The sequence below is a fragment of the Homarus americanus genome, unplaced genomic scaffold, assembly GCF_018991925.1.
Source record: "Homarus americanus isolate GMGI-L3 unplaced genomic scaffold, GMGI_Hamer_2.0 scaffold34921, whole genome shotgun sequence".
In the NCBI taxonomy this organism is placed as follows: domain Eukaryota; kingdom Metazoa; phylum Arthropoda; class Malacostraca; order Decapoda; family Nephropidae; genus Homarus; species Homarus americanus.
Window position 1 is genome coordinate 1,808,787 of NW_024741901.1, and position 26,421 is coordinate 1,835,207.

At 37.6% G+C, this 26,421-nt stretch overlaps 1 protein-coding gene across 3 annotated transcripts in view; it reads right to left on the reverse strand.

Annotated features, from left to right (window-relative positions):
- The window catches only part of LOC121876296 (endoplasmic reticulum aminopeptidase 1-like), a 71,281-nt gene that overhangs the window by 20,895 nt on the left and 23,965 nt on the right, over window positions 1-26,421 (reverse strand). For all 3 annotated transcript variants that reach the window (XM_042381344.1, XM_042381345.1, XM_042381346.1), the window contains exons 2-12: window positions 23,133-23,288; window positions 21,846-22,043; window positions 19,896-20,047; window positions 15,742-15,875; window positions 15,132-15,303; window positions 14,759-14,984; window positions 11,952-12,135; window positions 10,405-10,624; window positions 9,898-10,065; window positions 8,730-8,961; window positions 8,193-8,376 (exon numbers count right to left, since the gene is read on the reverse strand). In XM_042381344.1, coding sequence (XP_042237278.1) covers window positions 8,193-8,376; window positions 8,730-8,961; window positions 9,898-10,065; window positions 10,405-10,624; window positions 11,952-12,135; window positions 14,759-14,984; window positions 15,132-15,303; window positions 15,742-15,875; window positions 19,896-20,047; window positions 21,846-22,043; window positions 23,133-23,288 — 2,026 coding nt within the window. The remainder of the gene's footprint in view (window positions 1-8,192; window positions 8,377-8,729; window positions 8,962-9,897; window positions 10,066-10,404; window positions 10,625-11,951; window positions 12,136-14,758; window positions 14,985-15,131; window positions 15,304-15,741; window positions 15,876-19,895; window positions 20,048-21,845; window positions 22,044-23,132; window positions 23,289-26,421) is intronic.

Consider the following 26,421-nt stretch of genomic DNA (forward strand, 5'->3'; position numbering starts at 1 on the left):
GAACCGAATCAAGCTAACTACAGTATATTTATATCGTATCCCAGCCTCAAATTATAATTTTTGGTCTTAGTCTTTGAGATAATTCTCAACAAGTTTGAGTTAACTACACTGTAACTAATGATGTTAGATTATTTGAAATACACATTTCTTTTACATTAGTTAAGAAAACATATGAAATTATTTAGAATTACATGAGGGGAGAATGAGTATTTGGAATGACTCATGGACGATAGCATACTGAGATGGTATTGGCACATGGAGTGTATGGTGAGCGATGGGCTGGTCAAGATATTTTACTTAAGGAAGGCATGAAAGGGGAAGCTACTGCAGACCACATAGGAGATGGCTTAAGTTAGAATCAGTTATTATAGGCTGGGGAAATGTCCATGGGAAGTGGTAAGAGGTTGTACACAAATGAAAAGTATTATGTATTAAAGTAGAAGAGAGAATGGAGATAAAAATATCACTCATAAATCAGCTTTGTGACTTAAATACATTGGATGTGAAGTACTCAGGAAATGTGAAAGCCCTGATTTAATACATCTTTTCTTTTCTATTAAACTACATACTGTACATCTTTTCCTTATGAAACTTTGCGATCCAGTTTAAGTCCATTTACTTTGTATTGGAATATGGTTAATATAATATATAAACTGACAGCAAACCAATATACTTAAAATAAGCATCTTTCTTACATTTAAATATTCATTGGGAGTTGCTCAAGTTTTAATAAATATTAAAATGGTAGGTTTAAGATCAGTTTTGACAAATCTGAAATTTTCCAGAATAATGGACACTCCATAATAAGGGTCTGGGGGTTTATCCTGCACAGAAAAGTTTAATGATATGGCACATTTGGGAACATTCTGGTAATACTTTTGATGACTTATCCAAGAATTGGATTGTATGTACACTACAGTACTTTACTTTCTTTTCTCACTACATTTTGGTATCCCTTTGGTAACAAAGGAATCATTCTCTTGTATCTTGCTGGCTACTGAAAATTCCACACATATACAGTGTAAGGTAAGTGTTCACAGTGTTAGTTAATTTGAAGTACAGTATACAGCCAGACACAGCTCTTTACTTCAGAACTGTGATTCAGTTTTCATCAAAATGATCGCCAATATGAAATAAGGAGAAGTCACGTTGATCTTATCTTTAATAGCAACTTTCTGGTTAGCTCAAAGACTAAACTGATAAAATAAATCACAAATATTAGGTATTAATTTGGGTTCGTCCCAAACAATGGATGTAGCAAATTCAGAGTTTCCTCCTTTTATTTTCTTAAATAATGTTCTTATATTTCAGGTTTCAAAACCTTAAAAAGTGGACTTTATCATAATCTCAAAACATGTCACCAAAACTTCATTAAAGTTTGTAATAAATTTCTGGATTTTTTGTTCTATGACGTCCCTACTCTAATCTAAAACAATTTAGCATTATATTTCTTATAACAGCCATAGACAACAAACTCTTATGAAGATAGAGAATGAAAAATTTGGTAAAGACTCAAGAATAAGCAAAGATACAGGTATGATGATATATCATACACCAAACTTAAAAGTTATAAAAGATAGACTTGAAATTTTACTGCACAAAAGAGTAGATTATTGAAACTAAGAACTAAATATTTAATAAAATACAATATATTGAAATCAAAATCATCTTGTCATATAACATAATTATTTACTCATGAAAATTCCAACAGCTTAACATGCAATAAAAAAATAATGATAATAATAAAATAAAAACCCAGTAAGCAAGGCATAAACCTGAGCATGACCATTAAACCTTCTGGGATCTCTGAAAATGCTGGATAAAAGAAAACTGAACTCAAAAGTAAGGCAGGAGGGGGAGAAATCTTACTGCACGAGGGTGGGACTGTCATAAAGACGACCCCTAAAGGATGAAAACGGCAGAAGTTATGAATCCGGTACCACCTAGGGCTAGGCGAGGGTAGGCCAACTTGGTCGGAGGAAGGCTGAGGTTGGGGTTAAGACTGGGAAGGTTCCAATATTGGTACAGTACAATAAAAAGGATCAGGTTCTATTTAATATAGGTGAAGAGATGAGATACCTACACTTTTGACTTGATCAATAAAGAAGGAAATTCGAATACAGTCCTAGAGTAAGTAAACAGTTTGGACTTACTGGAGGCTGTTTATAAAATTCAGATACAGGTATCTTGAAATTTAAGCTGAGATAAGAGAATTTTTTTTATTATTTCTATGGTACAGCAGAAAAGTAGGAAGGGTACCAGATTCTTAAATTCTTTCAGGAACACACTATGATGCAAGACACTGGTGAAGGACTGTGGAGAGTTTGAAGTTAGGGTCAGGGAAGGAACAATGGGCACATAGGTTTAGCTATAAAAAAAAACCTGGGAAATACAATACATTGCTCCACTTATATCATATCAACATAAAGATCACATTTTTAATTCCAATTTTTTTGTGACATCTTTATGTTGAGGATGACACATATAAAGTAACATGTCTGATTATCTTTATATCCATTCTGGGGAGTGATTTAAACACCAAGAATAAATATTTGGTAAGTTTGAGTTAATATTATGGGAAAATAATTATTATATAATCTTAACTGGAAACAGTAAACTCCTGTGCATGATAAATTCACTATTTAGGAATACCCTAATCTATTGCACATTACTCTAGTACCAAATATAGATATTATATACATCAGGCAATAAACTCACATTTTTGTCACTGTTACAGAAGTGTCATACAGAATATATTGGTTATATGTCATAAGATATGCACATCAAAGATATAACCATATAACAACACCTTGAATAAATAAAACAAGAAACTCGTGTGATCCAGGATTGTATTTCACAATGCCCAGAGTGCTGTTTGATCTTGTATGCCATCTATGTCTGGTCTTTATAAATCAATGGATTCTCATACTTCCCTATCATTCACCTGCATAAAAACTGCTTACAGTTTTCGTTAATTTTGCTTGAATCTAAAAATTGGCGATTGATCATAAATCCTTTTTTCTGGCTGAGCCCACAGCCAGATATCTCTGTTAATAAGAGCCCTTTGGTTGATTGGGCTAATATCTAACTGCCCAGCCACCAGTTTGTGTGTGTGTGTGTGTGTGTGTGGAGATCGTTCACTCGGAAGGAAGGAAGCGGAGAAACCTATTACTGTACAGTCATGCGCCGGTTAATGTCCGACCGAACAACGTCCGATCGCATATACGTCCGTGGCCCCCCCGCCCCCAAAAAAAAATCCGTGACGCCTGCTGGACCACCACTCCACGACCCCCTGACGGAGACACGATGATCCTCCCCATACTGGTCAGATATTATGTGTTAAAGGAATATGCTTCCTTGATTTGGCTTTTTTTAAACATTTGCCTGCAGGTGTAATGTTAACCTACATCTATTGAAGATAAAATCTTTCACCCACAAATTGACAATAACACATTTTCTGTAATCAGACACATCTAGTTGCCTCAACAATTGCAACTCCAATTGCAATTGGGGTTGCAATTTCAAATTCTGTGTCATTACTACGGAATAAAGAAGTATCTGGTGTACTGCACTCTAAGATTAAGAGAAAACGGACGACTCAGGCGTCCTGAAGTGAGAGAAAACGGACTCCTATGACGGGGCACTCAAATAAAGAGACATGGCTACATGTTTTGTGGACTACCCACTGTACAGAATTGATGGTATATTTTTCATCACTTTGTAATAAACCTCGTCATGCCTATGTGTGTTTCTGATAATTACCATAACATTATATATTTATATATTTAGCGGTTGTACAAACACAAGGCCTCACACATGCCACTCAGACTGACAGACTTGACAAGTTTTACCAACCATAAAGACAGTTGAAGCTTTAAATATCACTCACAATGGATCTTGAATATTCCAACTGTAATCAGAAATATCTAAGTTGCCTCAACAATTGCAATCCCAGTTGCAATTTCAAATTCTGTGTCATTACTAAGGAATAAATAAGTCTGGTGTACTGCACTCTAAGATTAAGAGAAAACGGACGACTCAGGCGTCCTGAAGTGAGAGAAAACTGACTTCTTTGACGGGGCACTCAAATAAAGAGAGACATAGCTACATGTTTTGTGGACTACCCACTTTACATTATACTTTTCATCACTTTGTAATAAACCTAGCCATGCCTGTGTGTGTTTATGATATTTACCATAACATTATACAGTATATATATATTTAGTGGGTCTAAATGGTTGTAAAATGGGAAACTTGGGGTTGGGTGCCTGGAACCCTCATTAGAATAAATCCGATAGGTTTATGTAATTTCGGACAACGTCCATTTCGGTTAACATCACGTTTCCAAGAACGTATCTAGGACGTTAACCGGCGCATGACTGTAGTTTGTTTACAGCTGGAGTGTAATGAATCATCAATCAATGCACCAAACCACAGGCTCTATCCTCTATTTATTAATCATATGAACACAGATTTGTACATCATAAATACATTAATTCCAGGTGACAGACACAAACCCCTGGGAAAGTAAAAAAAAAAAAAAAATTCAAGTCACATGGCTATGGATTTTGCCAGAAAAAAAGGGGGGTTGAGGATCAATCTGCCAATACAACTCTAGTAATTCAAAACTCACTAAAACAGAAAAAAGGAGGTGCCATGAGACCTCCAGGACTGTAAAGACACAATCCCCCAGGGTGAAAGTTGATACAATCTACCCACAGGCCAAAACAACACTTACCAAAGAGATCTGGTGTTATGGATCCCTCTGACAAGTTCATCCTTTAGGATCTATAGCCCTAGTAAACAGTTGATGACATGCATCCAACATAAACCATATCCACTGATGCAGGTAAATTAAGGAAGAGAGAAAAACACTACCAACGTTCCCCCACAAAAACCAAAGAACGATCCAACCCTTAACCCCTTCACTATGGGGACGCCACTTTTAAAATTTTATTTGGCTAATGCCAGATGGTTTTATTCAGCACAGAGGGGAGCCCATACACAAGGGGTCAACAAGAAAACGAAGTTACCTAAACAACATCTGCTGTACTAGTTCACTGGGGAAACAAGTAACTTTAACCAATCCTAATCTGTAACTTGTGAGCATCATGTCCTCTACACCTTCAACCAACAATGCTATGCCAACACAAGTAATGATCACCTTCAGATCTGTTAGGTATAGTTATATTAAAACAATGTTTAATCTTGTTAAATTAAGGTTTAAATTTAAAAAAAAATGGATTTTAGCACATCTAAATTCATACCATGTGGGTTTTGATCTGAAAAATTTAGCTTTAAACAAACCTCAGCTTTTAACTTGGGATGCAAAGGGAAAATGAGTCCTATTAAACAAGACCTAATGAGCACTTTTTGACGAATATTTTCGCTCATTAAGCATTATCTTACTGAATATTATTTCATGAGAAAATTATGCACAGTATTGTACTCTGGTGCTATAGCTAGCCACTTCCTGTATGCTAGACAGGTGGAGTCATATACAGTACACTAATATCTCCATTACCCGGAATCCCTCAAATCCGCAACTCTCTGATAGCCGGAATTGAAATTTTCTCGGAAAATCGTTCCCAAAGCCAGAATTTTCCCGAAAATTACGACTTTGGGAACGATTTTCCGAGGGGCACATTTTCCGGAAAATCCAGAGAACATTTCTCCGTTACCCTGAAAATTCCGGGGATGGGAGATTTTTCTGGCTTTGATAGAGTAGTCTTGTTACACAGAAATCTCTCATTCCCGCTAGTGCTCTGCACCAATTGTTCCGGCTAACGGGGATATCACAGTACAGTACTCTAAATGTATACAAAACACGATATAAATAAATAAACTCAATGACTTATATATGATAAAACCAAGAAAACCACTCCAGACATCTTAACACTAAGTGAAGCAACTGCATCTTATGGAAAATTTACCCCAACCACAAAATTGCGAAGGTTACATACAACTTACAAGTCCAAATACCAGTTGTCCAAAAATTAAAGAGTTGTTGTGGAAACTACTGTAGCTACTCAGTGCATCATGGGACTCAACTTGGACCAGTAGAATGGGTCCCTACAGAACTAAGGACAAGGTACAAGTTCTCACCCTCTTCCAATCTGTGTCTCAATGTCGCAGCAAGAATTACATTAGGATTTGGACAAGGTTTAATCAGCTGGTGAGACTAAACCCCTTTGATCCAGAGATAAGTGACACCTCAGAACTGCCTCAGTTTTCACAGTACAGTACTTTATACATGACATCCTTCCCTAGTAAGTGGCCATGAGGTAAGCAAGATTAATAAGTGTCAGACAATCATATCAATAAACTGTGTTACTCTCAATTTGGAGGAGCATCACACACACACACACAAAAATACTTCAAAAACAAAGATTGATTGGTCAACCATTTGGTGTTAGCCTGTGGCTATGATGCCAAAAATGAAAATCATAACTAAATCAAAGAAGTGTACTGTAGTGAATATATATACTGGAGCACAGATGTTCAATACAGCCATAAAAGAATGTATTTTGTTTATATATTTAAACTATATGAATATTATGAAAACAAGGCAAATTTGTTTATTTTTAAAGATCAACAAAGGTGTACGAATTGTTTCATCAAGTGTAGTGTTATTAGCAATTAAAAAATACTGTACTCTGTCTGCAATAAATACAAAGAAAATTATAGTACAAGATACATCATCTTTGTATACATCTCAACACTCTTGCAGGACCATATTTCTTTTGTACCAACACAGGCCAACCATAGCTGCTGACTCACACCCACCACAACCTTACTACCTCACCAACCATAGCTGCTGACTCACACCCACCACAACCTTACTACCTCACCAACCATAGCTGCTGACTCACACCCACCACAACCTTACTACCTCACCAACCATAGCTGCTGACTCACACCACCCCTTACTACCTCACCAGCTACTCCACCCACTTACTACCTCACCAGCCATAGCTGCTGCCACTCTCACCCACCACAACCTTACTACCTCACCAGCCATAGCTGCTGACTCACACCCACCACAACCTCACTACCTCACCATAACTGCTGACTCACACCCACCACGACCTCACTACCTCACCAACATAGCTGCTGACTCACACCCACCACGACCTCACTACCTCACCATAACTGCTGACTCACACCCACCACAACCTCACTACCTCACCAACATAGCTGCTGACTCACACCCACCACGACCTCACTACCTCACCATAACTGCTGACTCACACCCACCACAACCTCACTACCTCACCAACATAGCTGCTGACTCACACCCACCACGACCTCACCATTAAAATGTACAGTACTACCTTTTCCTTTTTTGTATTTCTAAATTTATCATAAATGATAATCCATTTGAAGTAACATTTAATTCCTCTTAATAAAACTCTGGGACCAGGATACACCGGCCGTGTCTTAAGAAAATGTTTATGAATGGGTTCCATATACAATACCATTATTCCATAGTGTCTACTTAAAGTTGTGTACCATTAGAAAAAAAAGGGCACTTTAAAGTTTGCAATTGGAAACCTGATATCAATTACAAAATATTACTCTTTCAATTCATCTATATTAAGTCTATCTGTCTATATTCCTGTGAAACTTCTATATTTTTATATGAGATTCATGATTAAGTAACATGGGGGGGGGGGCATTAAAGTTGTTTGTAAACCATTCATTCCACTCCTCCATTACTAGGCAAGTTAAGAGTGTAATAACCTTTATAATTAAATAAATAATATATATTATGCTACTATGTACAGTCCACTGCACTTATACCTGGTACTGTGGCTGGCGAATTTAGTGAGACGTTGAAAACCATCCTTAGTCTGGTTACTATTGCGAGGTTCGTTAAGGCCATTATGGGAGTTTTAATGCAATGTAAACAAACACATTGTTGCCACATCTCACAAAATCCGCCAGCCATTGTACCAGGTACAAGTGCAGGCGACTGTACCTCTATTAAATATTATTTAGCTCTACTGAGTAAACTAACTGATGCTGAAATACTAAAAAAAAAAAAATAATATAATCTAAAATTTCTGCTAACTACTATACTGTACAATACTCCATGAGCTGGTCCCTCCTAAATAATAACTGCTGTAGGAACTCCCTTACTATTCACACTACAGTAAATCACCACATTACACCCACTGATAGGAACTTACTTGACAAGTGTAAAAACATCATCAATTAATGATGCTCTGTCTGCGGGAGAGAGTGTATCAATGTTTGTCTGTAGAACATTGTTAAGAGCCTCCCAGCCAGCCATGTCGTAGCTGACTCGGTAAAAGCCTCTCTGACCGACGTTGACTTTGATCCACTTTGTGTCCCTGGCCACATCAAAATCAACTGCAGAATTTGAGGAAACATATGAGACATCTGACTAGGAGACATTTTTAATTTAGAGAACAATCAAAGATTTTTTTTTTAAAAAGAGAACAATTTAAGATATTTTTTTTACTTTAGAGAACAAAGATCTTTTTTTAATGTAGAGAACAATTATGACTACAATACAATTAAGAATTTTCTGTTAACAGAAAACCTTTGGGAAGTGATGAAATGAAAACCAGGAAATTATTTAGAAGGTAAACTGAGCCAAACTGAATGAAGACACGACAAGACAAGACAAGACAAGACAAAAGTTAAGAATGTGAAACAACTCACTCATCCCTATTTAAGTGATGACACAGTAAATGGCCTACCATCTGTTAGATTCATCCAGTGCATTGTCTGGTTATGAGGATTGCCACTAGTGATGTAAGTCAATGGCACATGCCATCTGTACCCCAGTGTTGTATTTAGGGGTTCATTTGGGTCTGTCACATTTTCTTCACACACCAAAAATCGTGCTTGACTGGCTGTCACGTGACCATCTTGTAGGCTAACAGAAATGAGAGGAAAACCAGCCTGCAGTGTCCATGTGTCCATAATGCCCTGAAGTGGAGATTAAGATATATGTCATTATGGATAACAAGTCTATGTGCATAATACTGAATGAATGAATTAATATACTTAAACAGTGATCTAACCATCATATAACACACTAGTGCAGGATTTAACCATAACAAAAATATACACATGCTGTTTGTGCACTAGATCTAAATGAGAATATGATAACAGAAACAAGGGATTGAAGTAAGAAATCCCATTGATGGCTAAGGCAAGAAATGAGCGACCTCAAAGATCCCTAGACAATACTCGTATATGTGAGGCTGTATCCCAAACACAGAAGAGCCTCTGTTATTCACACTTTAGAATACTGCAGCCTGGTATACTGTATTTTGAAACAGCAGTTTGGTTTGGTCAAGTTAGGTTAGTGAGGTAATAGCAAGCAGTTAAGTGAGGTACTAGCTACCAGTTAAGTGAGGTACTAGATAGCAGTTAAGTGAGATACTAACTAGGTGTAAGGAGGATAATATGGAGGTGGATGGTATGAGGAAGGAGATGAAAGAATAAGGTGAGAGATGCACAAGAAGAAGCAAACAGCAAAGTATTAACTTTTGGGATACAACACACTGATGATAAGTAATCCAAGCTTATGTGAAGTGATGAATACACTAGAATTGGGGTAGTGTTGTGGGGGGGTGGGGTGAGTACCGTAGAATAACACATCTTTTAATAAAGTAAGAAAACTGAATGGCAACAAAGAATGGAGGAAAAAGAAATATGTGTGTGTGTGTGTGTGTGTGTGTGTGTGTGTGTGTGTGTGTGTGTGTGTGTGCGCGCGTGTGTGTATTTGCTTTCATTTTTGACCACCCTGCATTAAGTGGAAAAGTGCTGGAAAGAAGTAGAGGTATACTTTTATTTTCTCAAGTCCATCAAGTCTTTTCCAGTGAGAATATAATACAGTAGTGTTATGTTAATACCCACCTTTATATCTAACTCTTTACCATGTTTCTTTGTGACTGTTGTTAGTGCCTCCCATAAATCATCTGTAGCTGCATTACCATATCGATGGGAATCTAGGTATAGTCTGAGGCCCTCTTGTAGCATGTTACGACCAATGAAGGACTCAAGCATGCTAATGATAGATGCTCCCTGAAAATAAAATTTTTTTTACATGACTTGTCTTATACCCTATCAGATGATACTGTACAGTACCTGTCATTCTTACCCATAATCAACCTTGTTGATCCTCTTTTCCTTATACAACTGCTCTAAGCATACCATAGACATTTACTGTAGTGAACTGAAAAATCTCTTGGTTCTTAGAATACACAGTTGACTCCAATACATTATATGAAGAATATTTAACCCCTTCACTATGAGGATATCACTTTTAATATTTTAATTGGCGAATTCCAGACAATTTTATTTGGCTCAGAGGGAGCCCTTACACAAGGGGTTAAGAGGAAAAAATGAGAAATCAATGCAAACCTTTTTGTAGGATATTGTATCAAATATAGATTCAATCTGTGCAGGGTCGGTCACTGGTGTAGATATAGGGTGGGAGGCCAGAAGAGCATCCAGTGAGAGAGCCGGGTGCATCTTCTCTACTATAAATTGTTCCTCCATGGCCCAGCCCGGCTCAGCCACTGCAGCACCAATATTCTCCATGAAGCTCGCAAAGCCTTCGTTTAACCACAAGTCACTCCACCTGTTAAATAATACAGAACATCATTGTGAGTTACTGAAAAAGTAAAAGTGGGTACCATAGGCATGACTGCCTATTAGGGACAGTGTGGATACAGCACACCGTATACTAAGCCTTCAGTACACAAGGAGGCAGCATGGCCGGTTACTGCACTAGACCACATTCACTTCCGCAAGATGTAAACTTAGGTACCCATTTACAGCTGGGTGGAGTGGGAGTACACAAGGATTGAACCACCAATCCTAGGAACATGAGGAGAGCACTGTATCCACTCGATCGCTGCACTCCAGTGAATTACTAACATACAGTACACCTGTAATAGGGTTATATTCTATTATACAGTACATAATCTTTACTGAACTATAGTAATTCCTATACAGTACCTTGTATAAATTTAACATTCATGAGCAAAATAGCTGCTACACTTCTTTCTTTCACTCAAACACCTCTGATTTAACTTTCAATTCATATTTCAAGATAATTCAGACATTTCTGGTAATGTTGAATTACTCAGTAATTTATTGAGACTGATACCCAAATTTCTGAATTACACCAAAGTTATCAAATTTACCCACATGTCTAACACGCTGAGACTTGTGATCCTGCGCAGAAGAAGACTGCTTCAGGCATAGCCCCAGAGGGATCCTTTGCCTGAACATACTTGTGCAGGTTGGAGTAATGCTGATAGTTTCTGCATAACTCCCCGTGTACAGTCAGGGACAAAGGTTCTCTCCCTGTGGTGAAACTGAGTCACGGGAATGAGTCTCCGAACTGACTTACCCGACTGTCATCTGGTGCAGGTGTGTTGTTTTATCTCATTCAGGGTCGATACTGCTTCAGTTTGGAAAGAATCAAACTTTTGTGTGGAAAATTTTTTAGTTTTCCCTTGTCTATCAAGGTCCTTTTTGGGTGTTGGTTGTGGTAGGGAAGAGTAACTACAATATTTCATGAACTAGTCCCAGTGTATGCTGCCTAAAAGTTAGGCCCAGCTTTGTATCTCAAGTACCATGATGATAATTCACGAGCCACATACATGTAGTTCCCAACTCTCTCATTAAATGGGATTCTGGGCACAGTCCTTCATTTCTCAAGACTCACTGTACCGTATAAGGTAAGTGAAGTTTGCTTGGCTCCTACATAGTACAGTTCCTTTCATGCTATGCTTCAACATAACTATGTGTCATGTCTAAATTTTACTCATAAAAGCATTGTCTATACTCACAAAGGCATTGTACAAAGGTATAAGTTGCATTTTCCCTTTACTGTTGGTTTTACTTCATGTAGGAGCACAAACTGCGAAGACTAGAAAAATATACTGTTCTTAACTAACCATGACATTGTGACAAGATTGCCAAACCACTGATGAGCTAACTCATGGGCTATGGCAACAGCTACCCTCTGTTGTGACCTTGAGGATGTGTTATTCTTGTCAAACATAAGAGCTGTCTCTCTGTATGTAATCAGACCCCAGTTCTCCATCGCTCCAGCTCCAAAGTCCGGGATTGCAATTAAATCTGAAAACAAAATGCTAAATTAGAATATTTTGATTAAGAACTTTATAAAGTGCATAAAATAATCACACAAAGTATGATAAGGAAAATTAAGTTAAGTACAGTATAATTTAGCTACACAGTATTGAAGTTCTGGGATAAATGCAATAAAAATACATTTAAAATAACCTTGAATGATTAAAGCATGAGATTCCATTTTATGGCAAAGGGAAAGAGACAGATGACCTGTGAAACTATTAACATGAGAACATTCCCTACAGAGTTTACCTTGTTCATGGAATTATCTGCATTCTCATCCAGCTAAAACAGGGTGTAATGACAGCTGTCCTTCATAAGGTGGTTTGAATACATATGTTCTCTAAGAATCGAAGGCCAAGCTTTTTTGCACGAATTCTGTTTATAACTCACCCTGCGATTTAGAATTGGGGGCGGCTTATATTCATCAAAATACGGTATACTGTGGGCCTCCCATATGATAGTTTGATCCCAAGTCTTTCTACATGTGGTGACAGAGCCCTTGACACTCAATGGTAAGGATGGTATATTCTCATGGAATGTAACTTTTGGATCTGCTTAACCCAGTTTGGCTGATTATAAGCAATTAGCCTGGATAATGTATAAAAATATGTAACCTATCAGGCCACATGGTTTGTGAGTAAAAGGGTCGTCATCAAACTCCTGTGTTCAGGAAAGCCACAAACTGAGACAACTTTAGAGACTCAGAAAGGGTGGGAAAAATGTTAACTCTCCTTACAAGTCAATGTGACATAATATACAAGATAAAATATTAATTTTACTATACTATACAATATAACACCTACACCTGAAGTAAGCAAGCAGCTGATGGATCCTTTAGTATCCACAAATGGGGTACAATACTTAGCATTTAAGGAAAAACCTATCAAGGAATAGCCAACAATTATGTAACTTTTTTCTGCCTGTGGTTGATTATATCAGCTCAAGTTTATGTGGGGGATTGACAGAGTGCAGGACTATGAGTGGGGGATTGACAGAGTGCAGGACTATGAGTGGGGGATTGACAGAGTGCAGGACTATGAGTGGGGGATTGACAGAGTGCAGGACTACGAGTGGGGGCTGGCTGAGCAGTCACAGTTCTAATTAGATATTCTTTTCTTTTAAATTACTGCCACACCATGTCCCCTACAGAGGCTGATATCACAGAGGAGAACAGAAGTATTATTCAAGTGATTAACAGATTTACCCACATTGCCTGACTTAAGAGTGAGTGAGTGACAAGCTAAAAATACACTGTTAATCCTTTCACTACAGAGATGTCACTTTTAGCATTTTATTCAGCTCTGAGACCCTGTATACAAATGTAAAAAAAAAAAGTAAAAAAAATTCTAATTAACAACCATTATGCAAATTTCTACAATAATTTGGGTGGCAAACCAACTGTAAAATATGAAAAGCATTTCAAAACTATTTGACTCTTCATTGTTTAGAGGGCCATCAAAATGTATGGATAGGTCTCTGAAAACATCCCTCTCTCTCTCTCTCCCATGAACGAGAGAGAGAATATAAGTGCATGATATAAGATGAAAGAACATTTAAATACTATACTGTATTGATAAATATCCCACAATGCCAAGAAAACCATATACAGTACTGTATCTTTTAAGTCATTTATAATAAATGTATTAAGTGAAATGATGAACAACAAAAAAAGGTTTACAAGTAGTAAGAAAATAATAAGAGAAAATAACAAAATAAAAGATGAAGAACTGCATGATAATTATTTTTTAATTTATTTTTTAATAAGAAAGTGTGTCCCATAGGCATGACTGCCCATTAGGGACAGTGTGGATACAGCACACTGTATACTAAGTCTTTGGTACACAAGGAGGCAGGATGGCCAGTACTGCACTCAACCAAATTCACTTCCAAAAGTTGTAATTTCAGGTACCGAATTACAGCTGGATGAACTGGGACTGCCAGGGGACTGAACCACCAACCCATGGAACAGGAGGCGAGCATTGCTTTCACTCAACAACAACTCCTACAGTGAGTTCTGCTATAACGCGTGTTTTGATAACGCGAATTTGCTCTAACGCGATTTTTGAATTAGGAACGATATTTGTATAACGCGAACGCTTGTTTGCTATAACTCGATTTTTGCTTACTATTTCTCCAATTTTGTGGTATTAACTGTGAATATGGTAAAGAAGAATATCTCCAAGAAGCGTTCTGGTGATAGAATTCCCGGTGATGATCGTAAAAGAAAGGATATAACACTTGAAGAGAAGCTCGATTTTATCAACCTCAAAATCACCCTTCTCCCCCATCAAGTTACATTCATATTTTTTCAAGGTAAAGTGTTACATTTACTGTAAGATTTCATTATTACATATGAATGTAACATTTATTTAGACTGTGCTATCCTTTGTGTTAGGCTAACTACTACATTTTTTCGATTTCGAGTAATCTGCACCTAACCCTATTTTCTCCATAAGCCCTGTTATTTCTATTACGCGATTTTCTATAACACGATATTTTACAAGAACACAATTATTGCGTTATAGCAGAACTACCTGTATTTCCATATAATACAAGCAACTAGAATATAATATACAGTATAGTAATGTAGTAAAAGATAATGTTTTACCTTGTTTTGGCAATGGATATGCCACACCAAAGAATTTATCATAATAGTCAAGTATGTGAGATGCTATACGTAATGAATAGTTAGCTTGGTTTATCATATTTGGTGGAGCATAGACCGACACTTTGACATTGTGCTCTGTAAAATTATACACGAGGTCGTAATCACACACGATAAACGCCACCAAGTACGTGCTCATTTCCACGCTCTCTTGAAATTCATCGAGGAACTGAAAGGTGGAAAAAAATTATTTTTTAGAGACTTTTAAAAAGTGTATCTTCAGTATTGGAAAGTTAAAAATAAAACCATGTAAACCAGATTAACATTAAAACAAACAAGGATTACCTTATAAAAACACACAGTGGTCATTTCTTACCAGATCAGAGCCTTCGACCGGTACTGTTGTTTGTTGAGGCATATTGAAGAGGGTAAAGTGCTGTGAATCTCGGTAAATACTTAAGTGAAACTTGGCTTTTAGGTGAGGCTCATCAAAGCATGGGAAGGCAGAGCGGGCAGATGTAGGCTCAAAGTGAGTGGTGGCAATGTACCTACAAAAAAAATGAAGCAATATCACTTTTCTAACAGGTATATGAATACAACCAGGCACAGAGAGATGGCAGGAACACCCAGGCTACAGTATTTTCCTGTTGCCTGAGAAGAGCTGGATTTCTGAATATGCCAACTAGCCCATGACCTAAAGTGATAGCTAAAAGAGAGGCAGCAAATTTATATAACTATGTAAACTTACTCCAGAAAGTATCTTCTTGGAGGGGACCAATGAATTTCAAAAAGAACATAATTTTGCACCAGTTGTATGTTACTGCATGTGAAAAAATGTTTCATCTGGGTTTACACAGCACAGTCTGTACTTCTCCATGACATTATTAACCCACAAAAAATGGGATCTGACAAAGTAGGGGGCACAATTAATTCTTTTTGGATTAGTTTTGAATAAGCAACTGTATGTAACAAGCAGCTTCACTTACCTTTTTTCTCCATCACCATTGATATAAGATGACAAGTAGAATCCATCAAGTTCTTCCTTCAATGTGGTTTCAAAACTCATCTTGAGAGTGTAGTTACTTCCACGCCTCAAGATCTCATCTAACCCGAGATACAACTGTAAGGAGGAAGAATTTACTGAATGGTGCTTTCTGTACATTAATAGTAAAACACAGTGAAAAAACTATAACAAAGATGGAAAGTTATGTGGGTGAATGTTTAAAATTATGCGGTAGCACATGGACTTGAGATAATAGTGAAGTTAAACCTTGAATTACACAAGTTCTATTTCTGTAAATTCTATGTTTAAACATGTCACATATTCCTAGATGACTAAATTGAAACAAGTAATCTCTGCACTACAAACTGCTACTCTGCATATTATAAAAATATTATACTTGTCAAAAAAAAAATCATAAATGAGTTAGCATTGAGAAACTACACTGTTGACAAGTCCTCATGTACAGTCATAAAAGGAAAGTCTAATATATAACTTGCTTATTTATCTAATTTTGAACAAATGATGCCAATAGATTCAACGGTCTAAAGAGATCTACTGTATATGTTTACAGAGTTGACACCTTTATGTAGGCAGTGTTGCCCCTACAGTAAGTAGTACAGTACAAGTGATCGTGGGCCCTTCGTGCCCGCTGGCGAGTCCGGTGGTACAGCTTACCAAGGCGTGAAAGTTCGAACGCTCGTGCTTGGCTAGCGCGCAACCGTTGTCCGGCTGACAGTGTACAGCGGCATCGTTTTCCAGATGGTCGTGGTTGTTATAATCATGGTTGTGGTTGTTATAATCATGGTCGTGGTTGTTATAATCATGGTCGTGATTGTTATAATCATGGTCATGATTGTTACAATATGGGTCGTACCTGAGACTAACACAGGTAGAATAAACCCCACACCTTATCTTCAATCTCAATAAACCCAGATTAACCTCACCTTATCAACAGGATTAGAGGCCATTAGGATTGTACCACCAATACCGATACATTTCACACTGGATTAATAACAAAATATTTAATCACATTTCCAATAGCTAATGTCTTACGGATACTGTAAGTAGCTAGTATACTATAGGTAGGAATAGAATAAAGGTTAGAATAATTAGTTAAAGAAATATTAGTCGTAAGGCGAGGTTAAAATCCCCCCCCAAAAAATTATTATGAATCACTGATGATCATTCCGAGATAAATTATATTATGAAAAGAAAATGACCTTGATATTGGTTAGATTAGTCACCATCTGCTTAAGTCATCACCTGTGTTAAGTCATCATAGTCATCATCTATGTTAGTGAGTTTTAGGCCCATCTCACATGACTGACCGACCATCGATGTTCTTTCCGGGCGAGGGTGTTAGTTTTCAATGCGTCTTATTATTTACGCTGGTGGATGTAAGACCAGCTACCCTCACTGATGCAGCTATGGTCAATTTGGTGTTATTCTTGTTGATAAATGCCTTCTAATCTGTCTCAAGTCTATCCCTCCTGTCTATTGCCATCCCAACTGTCTGTTCGTCTGCGTGGTGTTTGACTGTAAGCCCGTCTGTACTCCTTGTGTCGTCAAATCTGTCTGTCTTATCCGTTGTTGGCGTGTGTCTGCCTGTTTGTCTAATGTGAACCAGTCAGTCAGCTGTCAACCTGTCAGTCTGTCATGTTAGTTGGCATATTGTCTATTTGTGCATGTATGAATCTGTCTATTTTTTGTCAACCTCCTGTCTGTTTCACTGTCTATATTCACCCTGTGTCTATTGTAGTCATGTCTGTCTGTCTGTATGTATGTGTCTGTCTTATATGTTGTCATTGTCTTTCATAAGTCTGTCTATCTGTCTGTCTTTCTGCGTGTCCTTGAATCTGTCTGTATTATGTCTATGTCTTTTGTTTGTCTGCTTGTCTCTCTCTCCATTTTTATCCGTACTATCTCTATCTTTATTTATACAGTATATCTCTATGTCTCTCCATTACACTACTCATCATATTTAGCACTTTTTCTCCCTTATTAAATAGGTGATTTTAATATGGTATTCTGGGAACTTTAAAAAACACATCCCTCCATTCATACCTCCACCTCTCACTATCCCTCTCTCCCATCTCCTTTCCTTGCTCGCCTCTTAAGGATAATAATTCTTCAGTCTCTCTTCTTCTCCCTTTCTATCTTCTTCATGCATTCCTGTTATTATCTTTTATCTCTTCTCCTTTTCCATGTACAGTAGGCTCTCACCAATAACGTCTAATAGGTGCCTGAAAACAGTTATTAGCGAACACGTTATTTGTGTGACATTAAAATACATGTAAAAAGGGTTTATTGGTGCCGCCGCCACAAGAATTTCACCCATTTTTCCCCTTTGAAGCCCTCCTAACACTTTTTGTTCGCTGAAAAAAAAATTTTTTTATTCAATCATCAAAATAAAGAGTTTGAGTAATATAACACTTAGCTTGGGGGAGTTTTTGAGGTGCTTGGTGTGATGGTTGTTCCGTATCTGAGGGCCGCTTATACACTTGCACTGTCTTTCATTCTACAAGCTAAACATTTCACAAGAAAATGCTCTGGTATCACTAACAACCTGTTTCTATCGCCTTTATCTTTCATAGCTCACCTCACATTTCCATCATTACCGAAATATTTTTAGCCAGCGCAATACTTCTCTTGGTCTCCTCTAAGTTCCTCTTAAAATTTCGCACTGTAGACTCAGGACAGTTCAATTTCCTCACTTTAAAAGTTCCCGGGCATTCAGGTGGCAAATCACTCCCTCCACCACCTCCCCTAGCCCCCACAGGCAAAAATGCGGAAGCCATTATTGATCACCGACCCTAACAACCACTGGTTATAGAGGCGAAAATCTCACACATGGGCGCAGCGCTGTATTCCACGGAGCGTGTGTGAGAGCGAGAGTGAGATGGAGCGGACTACTACGTCATCAACATGGCGGCAAACAAACGCTATCATTGACGCGCTCGGACAACTTCCCGCAAAATCTCCGTTATTCAAGAGAATCCAGACGTTTTTATCGAAAATGGGTAACTATTGTAACTTACCGTTATTGTCGAAAACATTATTGTGGAAGTCGTTATTGGCGAGAGCCTACTGTACAGTCAGCCACAGGAATAAGTGTACACTGTAGCCTCGTAAGGTCCGAAAATGATCTGGTAACGTTGCAACCGCGCATCCAGACGCATGATGAAACTCAGCTCCCCCCACCTGATATCTCTAACTATTTTCTGTTTCCCCTTCTTTATTCTTCTATTTCCTCATCTTCCTTCCTTTACTAATCCAAACAACACAAAAAAAAGTAGGCTTGGAGAAAAAATGGGGGGAGGAGGAGGGAGCCGTACGATAACTGCAATCGTCCGGCTGACAGCGTACAGCGACATCTTTTGCCAGCTTAATTAAAATGGTTAATTAATGCCTTCCTAAAGAAACCATCGACATGGGACCAGGTTTGTTCCACTCTACGAATTTTTTGCGATTTTTCCACCAAGTTTGATGAAAAACGATTGTGCCTTTTCGGCTGCCCAGAACAGACACACACACAGACAGACAGACAGACAGACACAAGTCTAGTCCTATAGTATATTAGATAGCCTGTTGTTCATAGATGGTGTTGACATGGGCTTCCACTGGGGGATAGGAGGGGGGGGGACCAATTGCCTCCCCCCTGAAAAATGGGGAACCCATTTCTTTCTCTTTTCACTTATAATATGTATAATATTTTATATTTAAATAAATTTACAATGTCACATTTTTAATCTAAATTCAAGAATTGTGAACCATCCTCAGCCTGCAAAGGAATCAGTTTACTAGTTCAAATACAGCATATTTGTAAGGTTAGCTCAGTCCATTTAATAGATGTAGACGTACAGTTGGCATCATAGGAAGCGAGAAAACTTGTGGCTGAAGGAGACATCTACCATCTCCTCAAGATAGTACGTATTATTTATTCGTGAATGAATCACTCTGACCTGATGCAACAAAGTGATTAATTCATGAGAAAATACTACTTATAACCTCAAGGAGAAGTCAGATGTCTCCATTAGCCACAAGTTTTCTTACTTCCAATGATGCTAACTGTACATCAAGAGGTAAGGCATCATTATAAAAGTTTCAGAAGACAACACTACTTATAAAATGACTCACTTGTTGATGTCTTGGGTATATAAGAAACTTGATTATTTCAATGGGTTTCCCATATTTGTTTTTTAATGAATACTGTGAAACATTCAGTTCATGGCCATGGATGATTATAGCTGTCGTCTCTTCAATAGTAGTAAGCTTGATTGTCATCTCTCCTGAAAATGTAAATATTTAATGCACAATGCTGGACAGTACAGTCACCCACACCTCTCCTGCAGCTTCACGAACCCTCAGATTCACACACATGAACCCAAAGCAGTAGAAACTGATGCATTAATCTGTCCATAAATGCTTTTGTTTCAAGAGTTTGAATCTCAGGGTTCGTGGTTCAGGAGGAGAGGCGACTGTACATACACTGTACACTTATGTAGCAAGCTTATTTTCTGTTAATCACATTGTAAGAACGTTATTATTATTTGAAGAAATTATATATAACAAGTAAATGAATGAAGAGGAGTTTGCTTATTTCTTTCCTTTTAATTCTATAATTAATTACTGTACTCTTATTCTTTCTTTTTATTACTTACATGTACTGTACTCTCTTATACTGATTTCTTACTTAGTTATTTAACATGTGCTTACCTACCCTATGTTCTGTACTGACTCATTCATCTGTTGCTGGGGAACTCATTGTTATTATATGAGTCAGGGGAAATTTAAAGAGACATCTACGTTTCTTTATTCATTCAAACAAAAGGACATTATATGAGATTACTTAAGTCCTCTTCCTATTGTTAACTAAATACTGTACGGAAGCTTCACTTTACATTAACCAAGTTTATGCCGCTGCCCTTAACCACTGTCTGCCCATCACAGGGTTTTTCCACTCCACCTCAAAACCCACCAAACCAAATTGGCCAGTCCACAATATGGGCACAGTTGACCCCACTCTGGTGTGTATGGGGCATCTGTTCTGAGGTTAAGGGTGAAATGAATTGAGACAAATTGGCACTATTACCCATCTGACAGGTTTATCACAGGATCAGTTTCAAGTTTCTTCTCATTCCCCCTAGTTGTAATGGTTGGGCGGGCAAACATATGGGCGTATAGGAGTGGGCGTTCCTTTTATCCCAACATGCATATAGTTGTTGAGTAACCCATATATTATAATGTATAAACATGTATGTATATATACAGTACAGATGTGATGATCAGAACTTCATCATCATTGTTTGCATTTTGACACTGTGCTACATACTACTGTACAGGCATTCCCCAGTTCATAAAAGGGTTCCATCCCCGAGAAACCTTTTGTAAAGCTATTTCATGATCATATTTTCCTCACTGCCTTGAATCTGCATACCATACACTTGTAACAAATGTAGATTTGTCTGATTATGGGAGAGAGGGAGTCAAGTGAGGAAGGATGTGTGGGTAGAGGAAGGGAGAGAGAGTGAAGGTGTTGGTGTCTGGGGGGAAGGGGTTCCAGCAGTCTGAGTTGCCCCTAACCATCCAGTTGGTGGATGAAATGGAGGAGGGGGTGGTCGGACATTTCGTCACCGGTCTATTAAATACTGCACCGTGTTATATGTATTAAATTTAGATAATAATATCTTATATTTTGGAGGCGATGAAGCCATTGTTAGGTTAGGTTAGATTTACACTGCACTGATGACAAAATATCCTAAAACCGGAGGGCGATCGAGGCTCAATGACCATTACATCTCTGACTTAGAGCAGGTGGCTTTGTACCCCACTGAGGGTACATAATTACATCACCAACTCGGGGTACACACGCACACACATTTCTCAATAAGTCTGGTGAGAACTTGAGTCACAATTTAATTATTTCTATTTCTTTAAGGGAAAATACTGTAGCTGCTTGATTTCAATAGAAGTTGATCCAGTTGTGACTATTCACTAATCAGGACAATTACTGCAATGGGCTGCAAAAGTCAGGATTTTAGTGTAGCTACCCAAGAAAGCTAACTCATCTATCAGTAATCAACATACCCTGAACATGTCTGGTGGTCAAGTTGGGATGGAGACTGATGTCGTAATGCAATGGTCGAACATGAAAGGGCAATCGAACATCTGCCCAAGGAAATTCTTCTCCATTGGTGGCTGTTGGCGGTGTGCTCGGAGGAGAGACAGTGGGATGATTACTTTGTCCTGGAAATGGTTCTCCAGTGTAAGTTGCTTCTGGACATCCTGAAGAGTAAAATATTATCGTTAAACTCATTTTCCAAGTGAATATTAGCGACAACTTTAAATAAAAATAAAAATCCTTTACCTAGTACAGTAAAGCCAACACACAATGAGCTTCTCATGATATTGGCTACAAAATGGAGCTTTCAGTGTCCTCAAATGACCCCCATGTATTAGCCAGTACAGTACAGTACAGTACTTCAAATTATTGGAGGCCGAATTATTGAGGTTCTATTGTACTTGTGTATGTGTGTGTGTGAAAGGTTGGTGCATGTTTTAACCTCTTCACTATAGGGATGCTGCCTTTGATAATTTATTTTGCTCGCGGGAGATGATTTTATTCAGCACAGAGACCCCGTAGACAAGGTGTTAAACTAAAACAAGCACCAGTAAACCCAAAGACAGATTTTTAGTGAATTTTTAAAGGTTTGGACGATATATTTGTCATCCAAAGGCTAGCTTAAGTACCATACTCTGGATGATGCTTAGGTAGTTATCATCCATGCTTCAGTATTGATATAACCTCATGCTTCTAGAACACAGCTGTTGCACCTTACTTCACTATTTTAAGACAATAGATGTGATGGAGAGTGAAATGTCAGTTGTTTTATCTACTCAGGTCAATACACAGGGTCATTTTTAGATTCGAGAACCTTAAAATGATTACTTTATTTTAAAACGTGCAATAAACAGGAACCTAAAAATCAGTCTGATCAAAGGTAATCTTTGTCATGATTTGACTTTATTTCTGATCATTGATGTTCTTCACAATGATCAGACTTTATTCCTACTGATTTTTAGGTTCCTGTTTATTGCAATTCCTAAAATATAGTAATTGTTTAAGTTCTCGAATACAAAAATGACCCTGTGTTAACCCTGCCTAGATAAGTGGGGCTTGTGAGAACACTTAATTATTCACCTGGCAGTCTGTACAGTACAGTATTATGAGGAACTACCTGGCAGATAACATTAGCCAAAAAAGAGGATTCATTCATTGTCTTAAAAGATTAACCAGCTATAAAAATTAATAATGAATGCTGAATAATAGACAAAATAATCAAAGTTGAAGATGATAAAACATATAATAAATACCTGGTTTTGTAAAAGCAACAATAAGTGCAATAGTAATGATGGCAATAAAGCCAAGCGTCACTACACAACATGCTCGTTTCTGAGAGCACACCATAACCGCGCCGGGTTCATACATGGCACGCTTGTTGACCATGAAGCCGCTCTCGTTGGGCGATCCTGGAAAAAGGAGTGAGGATGAAATACTGATACTGCAGTGTTTGATGTTGTTATTATCACCAACGTATTTAAAAAGTTCTGTGAGTAATACAAATTTTGTTTGCATGAGACTGGGGACACCCCGTATTTCCACAAGGCAAAGCCCTAAATATTTTTACAGCTACTTGGAACATCACTGATATTTCTTGTTTATCATTCAAAACACATGAAAAAGTACAGTATTCTCATATCACAGTTTTTGCATACGTATTTGTAAATACAGTAATATATTCAATCTGAGAAAGGCACAACATATCGCAGAGATGGGAAGAAAAGTACTGTACTATAAAATAAGGAAAAAATGGATTAGAGAATAGGGAGATCTAACTACTAAGTAAGTTGACTTAACTGAAGATTTATCTAGGCAGTACAGTACTCACAGGGGCTAACTATTGGCTTGTGTTCAGCTTATTTAATATAATCATATGAACAAATTGCATATCACCTTATACTGAAGAATTTAAAAATTTTGCAGGACACAGAGAGATCACAGTTATATGTGCCAATACATGTACTATACTAGACTAATACATCATTCATTCTGGAAATAAAAATGCATAAAAATGAAATTATAGGGATGCTATCCAGCCAGCCAGCATCACTAAACTAAAATGTTGATGCCAATATCATAAATTGCAGTGACTGGCTGAGATGGAAAAAAAAGCTTGGTGCTTCTAAAACAGTTTTAGATTTACTATTTACTGACATATCTATCAGTCCTATGGTGGAATCTTCCTCTAGTCAGTTAAAACAAAAGAATCCTTCATGCTTTATTTATTTACTGGAAAATTTTACCAATACAGGTTATGCATTTGGGGGAATTATATTTATTGGGTGTGATTATCTTAAGGAGGATTAACTTTAGTAACCTTGGATTAAGACAAAACTTACCCTTACTTGAATTATCAGGATACTATGCAGTCACTTTCAATAAAAAAAAAAAGGATGAAATAAAATGACATATTGAATAAGGCCAAGATAATGGGTTTTGACTATTGTATGTGGCTTGATTATTACACTGAATAACTCTTCAACCGTACTATGCTTTGTTCTTTAGTCACGGCAGTACAGTATGTATTGACCAGCTACTGAATTTTGTCTTAGTTGTCAGAATTTTACCAAAAAACTCGAGTATATGACACTAGACGATACACATGAAATGGTTTTTGTTTTTTCCTTAAGCCCATAAATATATTCTGAATCTGAATAATGGTAAACTTAAACATATTAATGGTGTGAATCCTTGAGTCTAACTACAAATTATATATATAGGTCACACAGTAAGAGAGGTCACATTATAGCTGACACAGTTGAAGAGGTCAAATTATAGCTGACACAGTTGAAGAGGTCAAATTATAGCTGACACAGTTGAAGAGGTCAAATTGTAGCTGACACAGTAGGTCAAATTATAGCTGACAGTAGAAGAGGTCAAATTGTAGCTGACACAGTAGGTCAAATTATAGCTGACACAGAAGAGGTCAAATTGTAGCTGACACAGTAGGTCAAATTATAGCTGACACAGTAAAAGAGGTCAAATTGTAGCTGACACAGTACCCTAGGTCAAATTATAGCTTACAAAGTAGGTTAAATTATAGCTGACACAGTACCCTAGGTCAAATTATAGCTTACAAAGTAGGTTAAATTATAGCTGACATAGGACAGGAGAAGAGGTGTGTGTCAGAATTTGTTGAATATAACTACAGTACTGTACAGCTAAGTTGCTAATCTTAATGATGTCTCCAGAAGAGGCTGAAGCTAATGTGGATCCTTGTTACATATGTTAGTGACAGTCATCGGCAGTAGCCAAAGCCTCCATATAGCAGTTGGTGGCATAATGGAACTACTGTGCAGTATTTGAAAGAACAAAAAAACAGAGTTCCACAAATTTCCCATACAGAAGTTGCATCATCTTAGACAAATGGGAGCTGTTGACACTGCTGATTGAAGGGTAACTCAGACTTGACTGGAGACACAGTGAGACAACTCATTAGCATACAGTGAACAACTTGGTGCTTGTAAACCAGTTGTGAGATCCTTAGAAGGCTTCTAACTTATCTTGAGGATGAGCATCCACACCCCAAATGGAACTTTTTTGTCAAATCTATTTCAGAATACAGGATGCTGTACCCTCATCAGACAAAACTGGCAAGAATGTTTTGTCGCTCACCGTACTGTATATAAATTTACTGTACAGTATAAATAAATAAGAGAAATAAAGTTTTTCTTAGTTTTCAACTACTGTACATGATTGGGAAATCATATGTTCCCCCGAGATAAATTCCTGGGGTGCACCCTCACTGGGCTAATCTGAAATGTCCTTGAGTAACAACCCAAAAGTCATATACAGTTAGTACAGCATCTCACTTACAGAACAGATGCAGCAAACTAGTTATGTAATACTGTACTTAACTGAACCATACTTTAGATCCTTAAGTGACAATGACAACAATTTAGATAAGAAGGTAATTTAACATTTATCTTCTCTCCACAGGAGCTATTTGGGAAGATCCTTTGGAGCGGCTCATATGTGTGACGTGGCAACAGTGTAGTTTAAGGTCAAGGAAAACTATGAATTATCTTCACTCAATAAAGCCTAACACAATGGACCAGTCACCAGGACCCCTGACAGGTTTGTCCATATCTATTTCTACAATGTGGAATAAGGACACAAATAATTCCTCGCAAAGAATATAACAATAAAGCCAAATGAACCCCAAGGTGCAGAGTGTGTTACACTACAGTACCATTATGAGCTTGAACAATCAAACATGTTAGAATAATACTCTCCGGTACGGTAATATCTCCGTGACCCAGAATCCCTCGTAACTGGAACTCTCCGATAACTGAAATTGAAATTTTCTCAGAATTTTCCGAGGGTCTGATTTTCTGGAAAATTCTGAGAAAATTCTGGCAAAAATCCAGGGCTGGGTGACCTTTTCAGGGCTTGAGAGATGAAATAATGCATAATTCTGGAAAATTCCGAGAAAATTCTGGTTGCTAGAAAAATTCCAGGGATGGAGGATTTTTTCCTGGATTTGAGAGATGATGTAAATTGTAATGCACAATTTCCGGAAATTCTGAAAAAATTTACCCA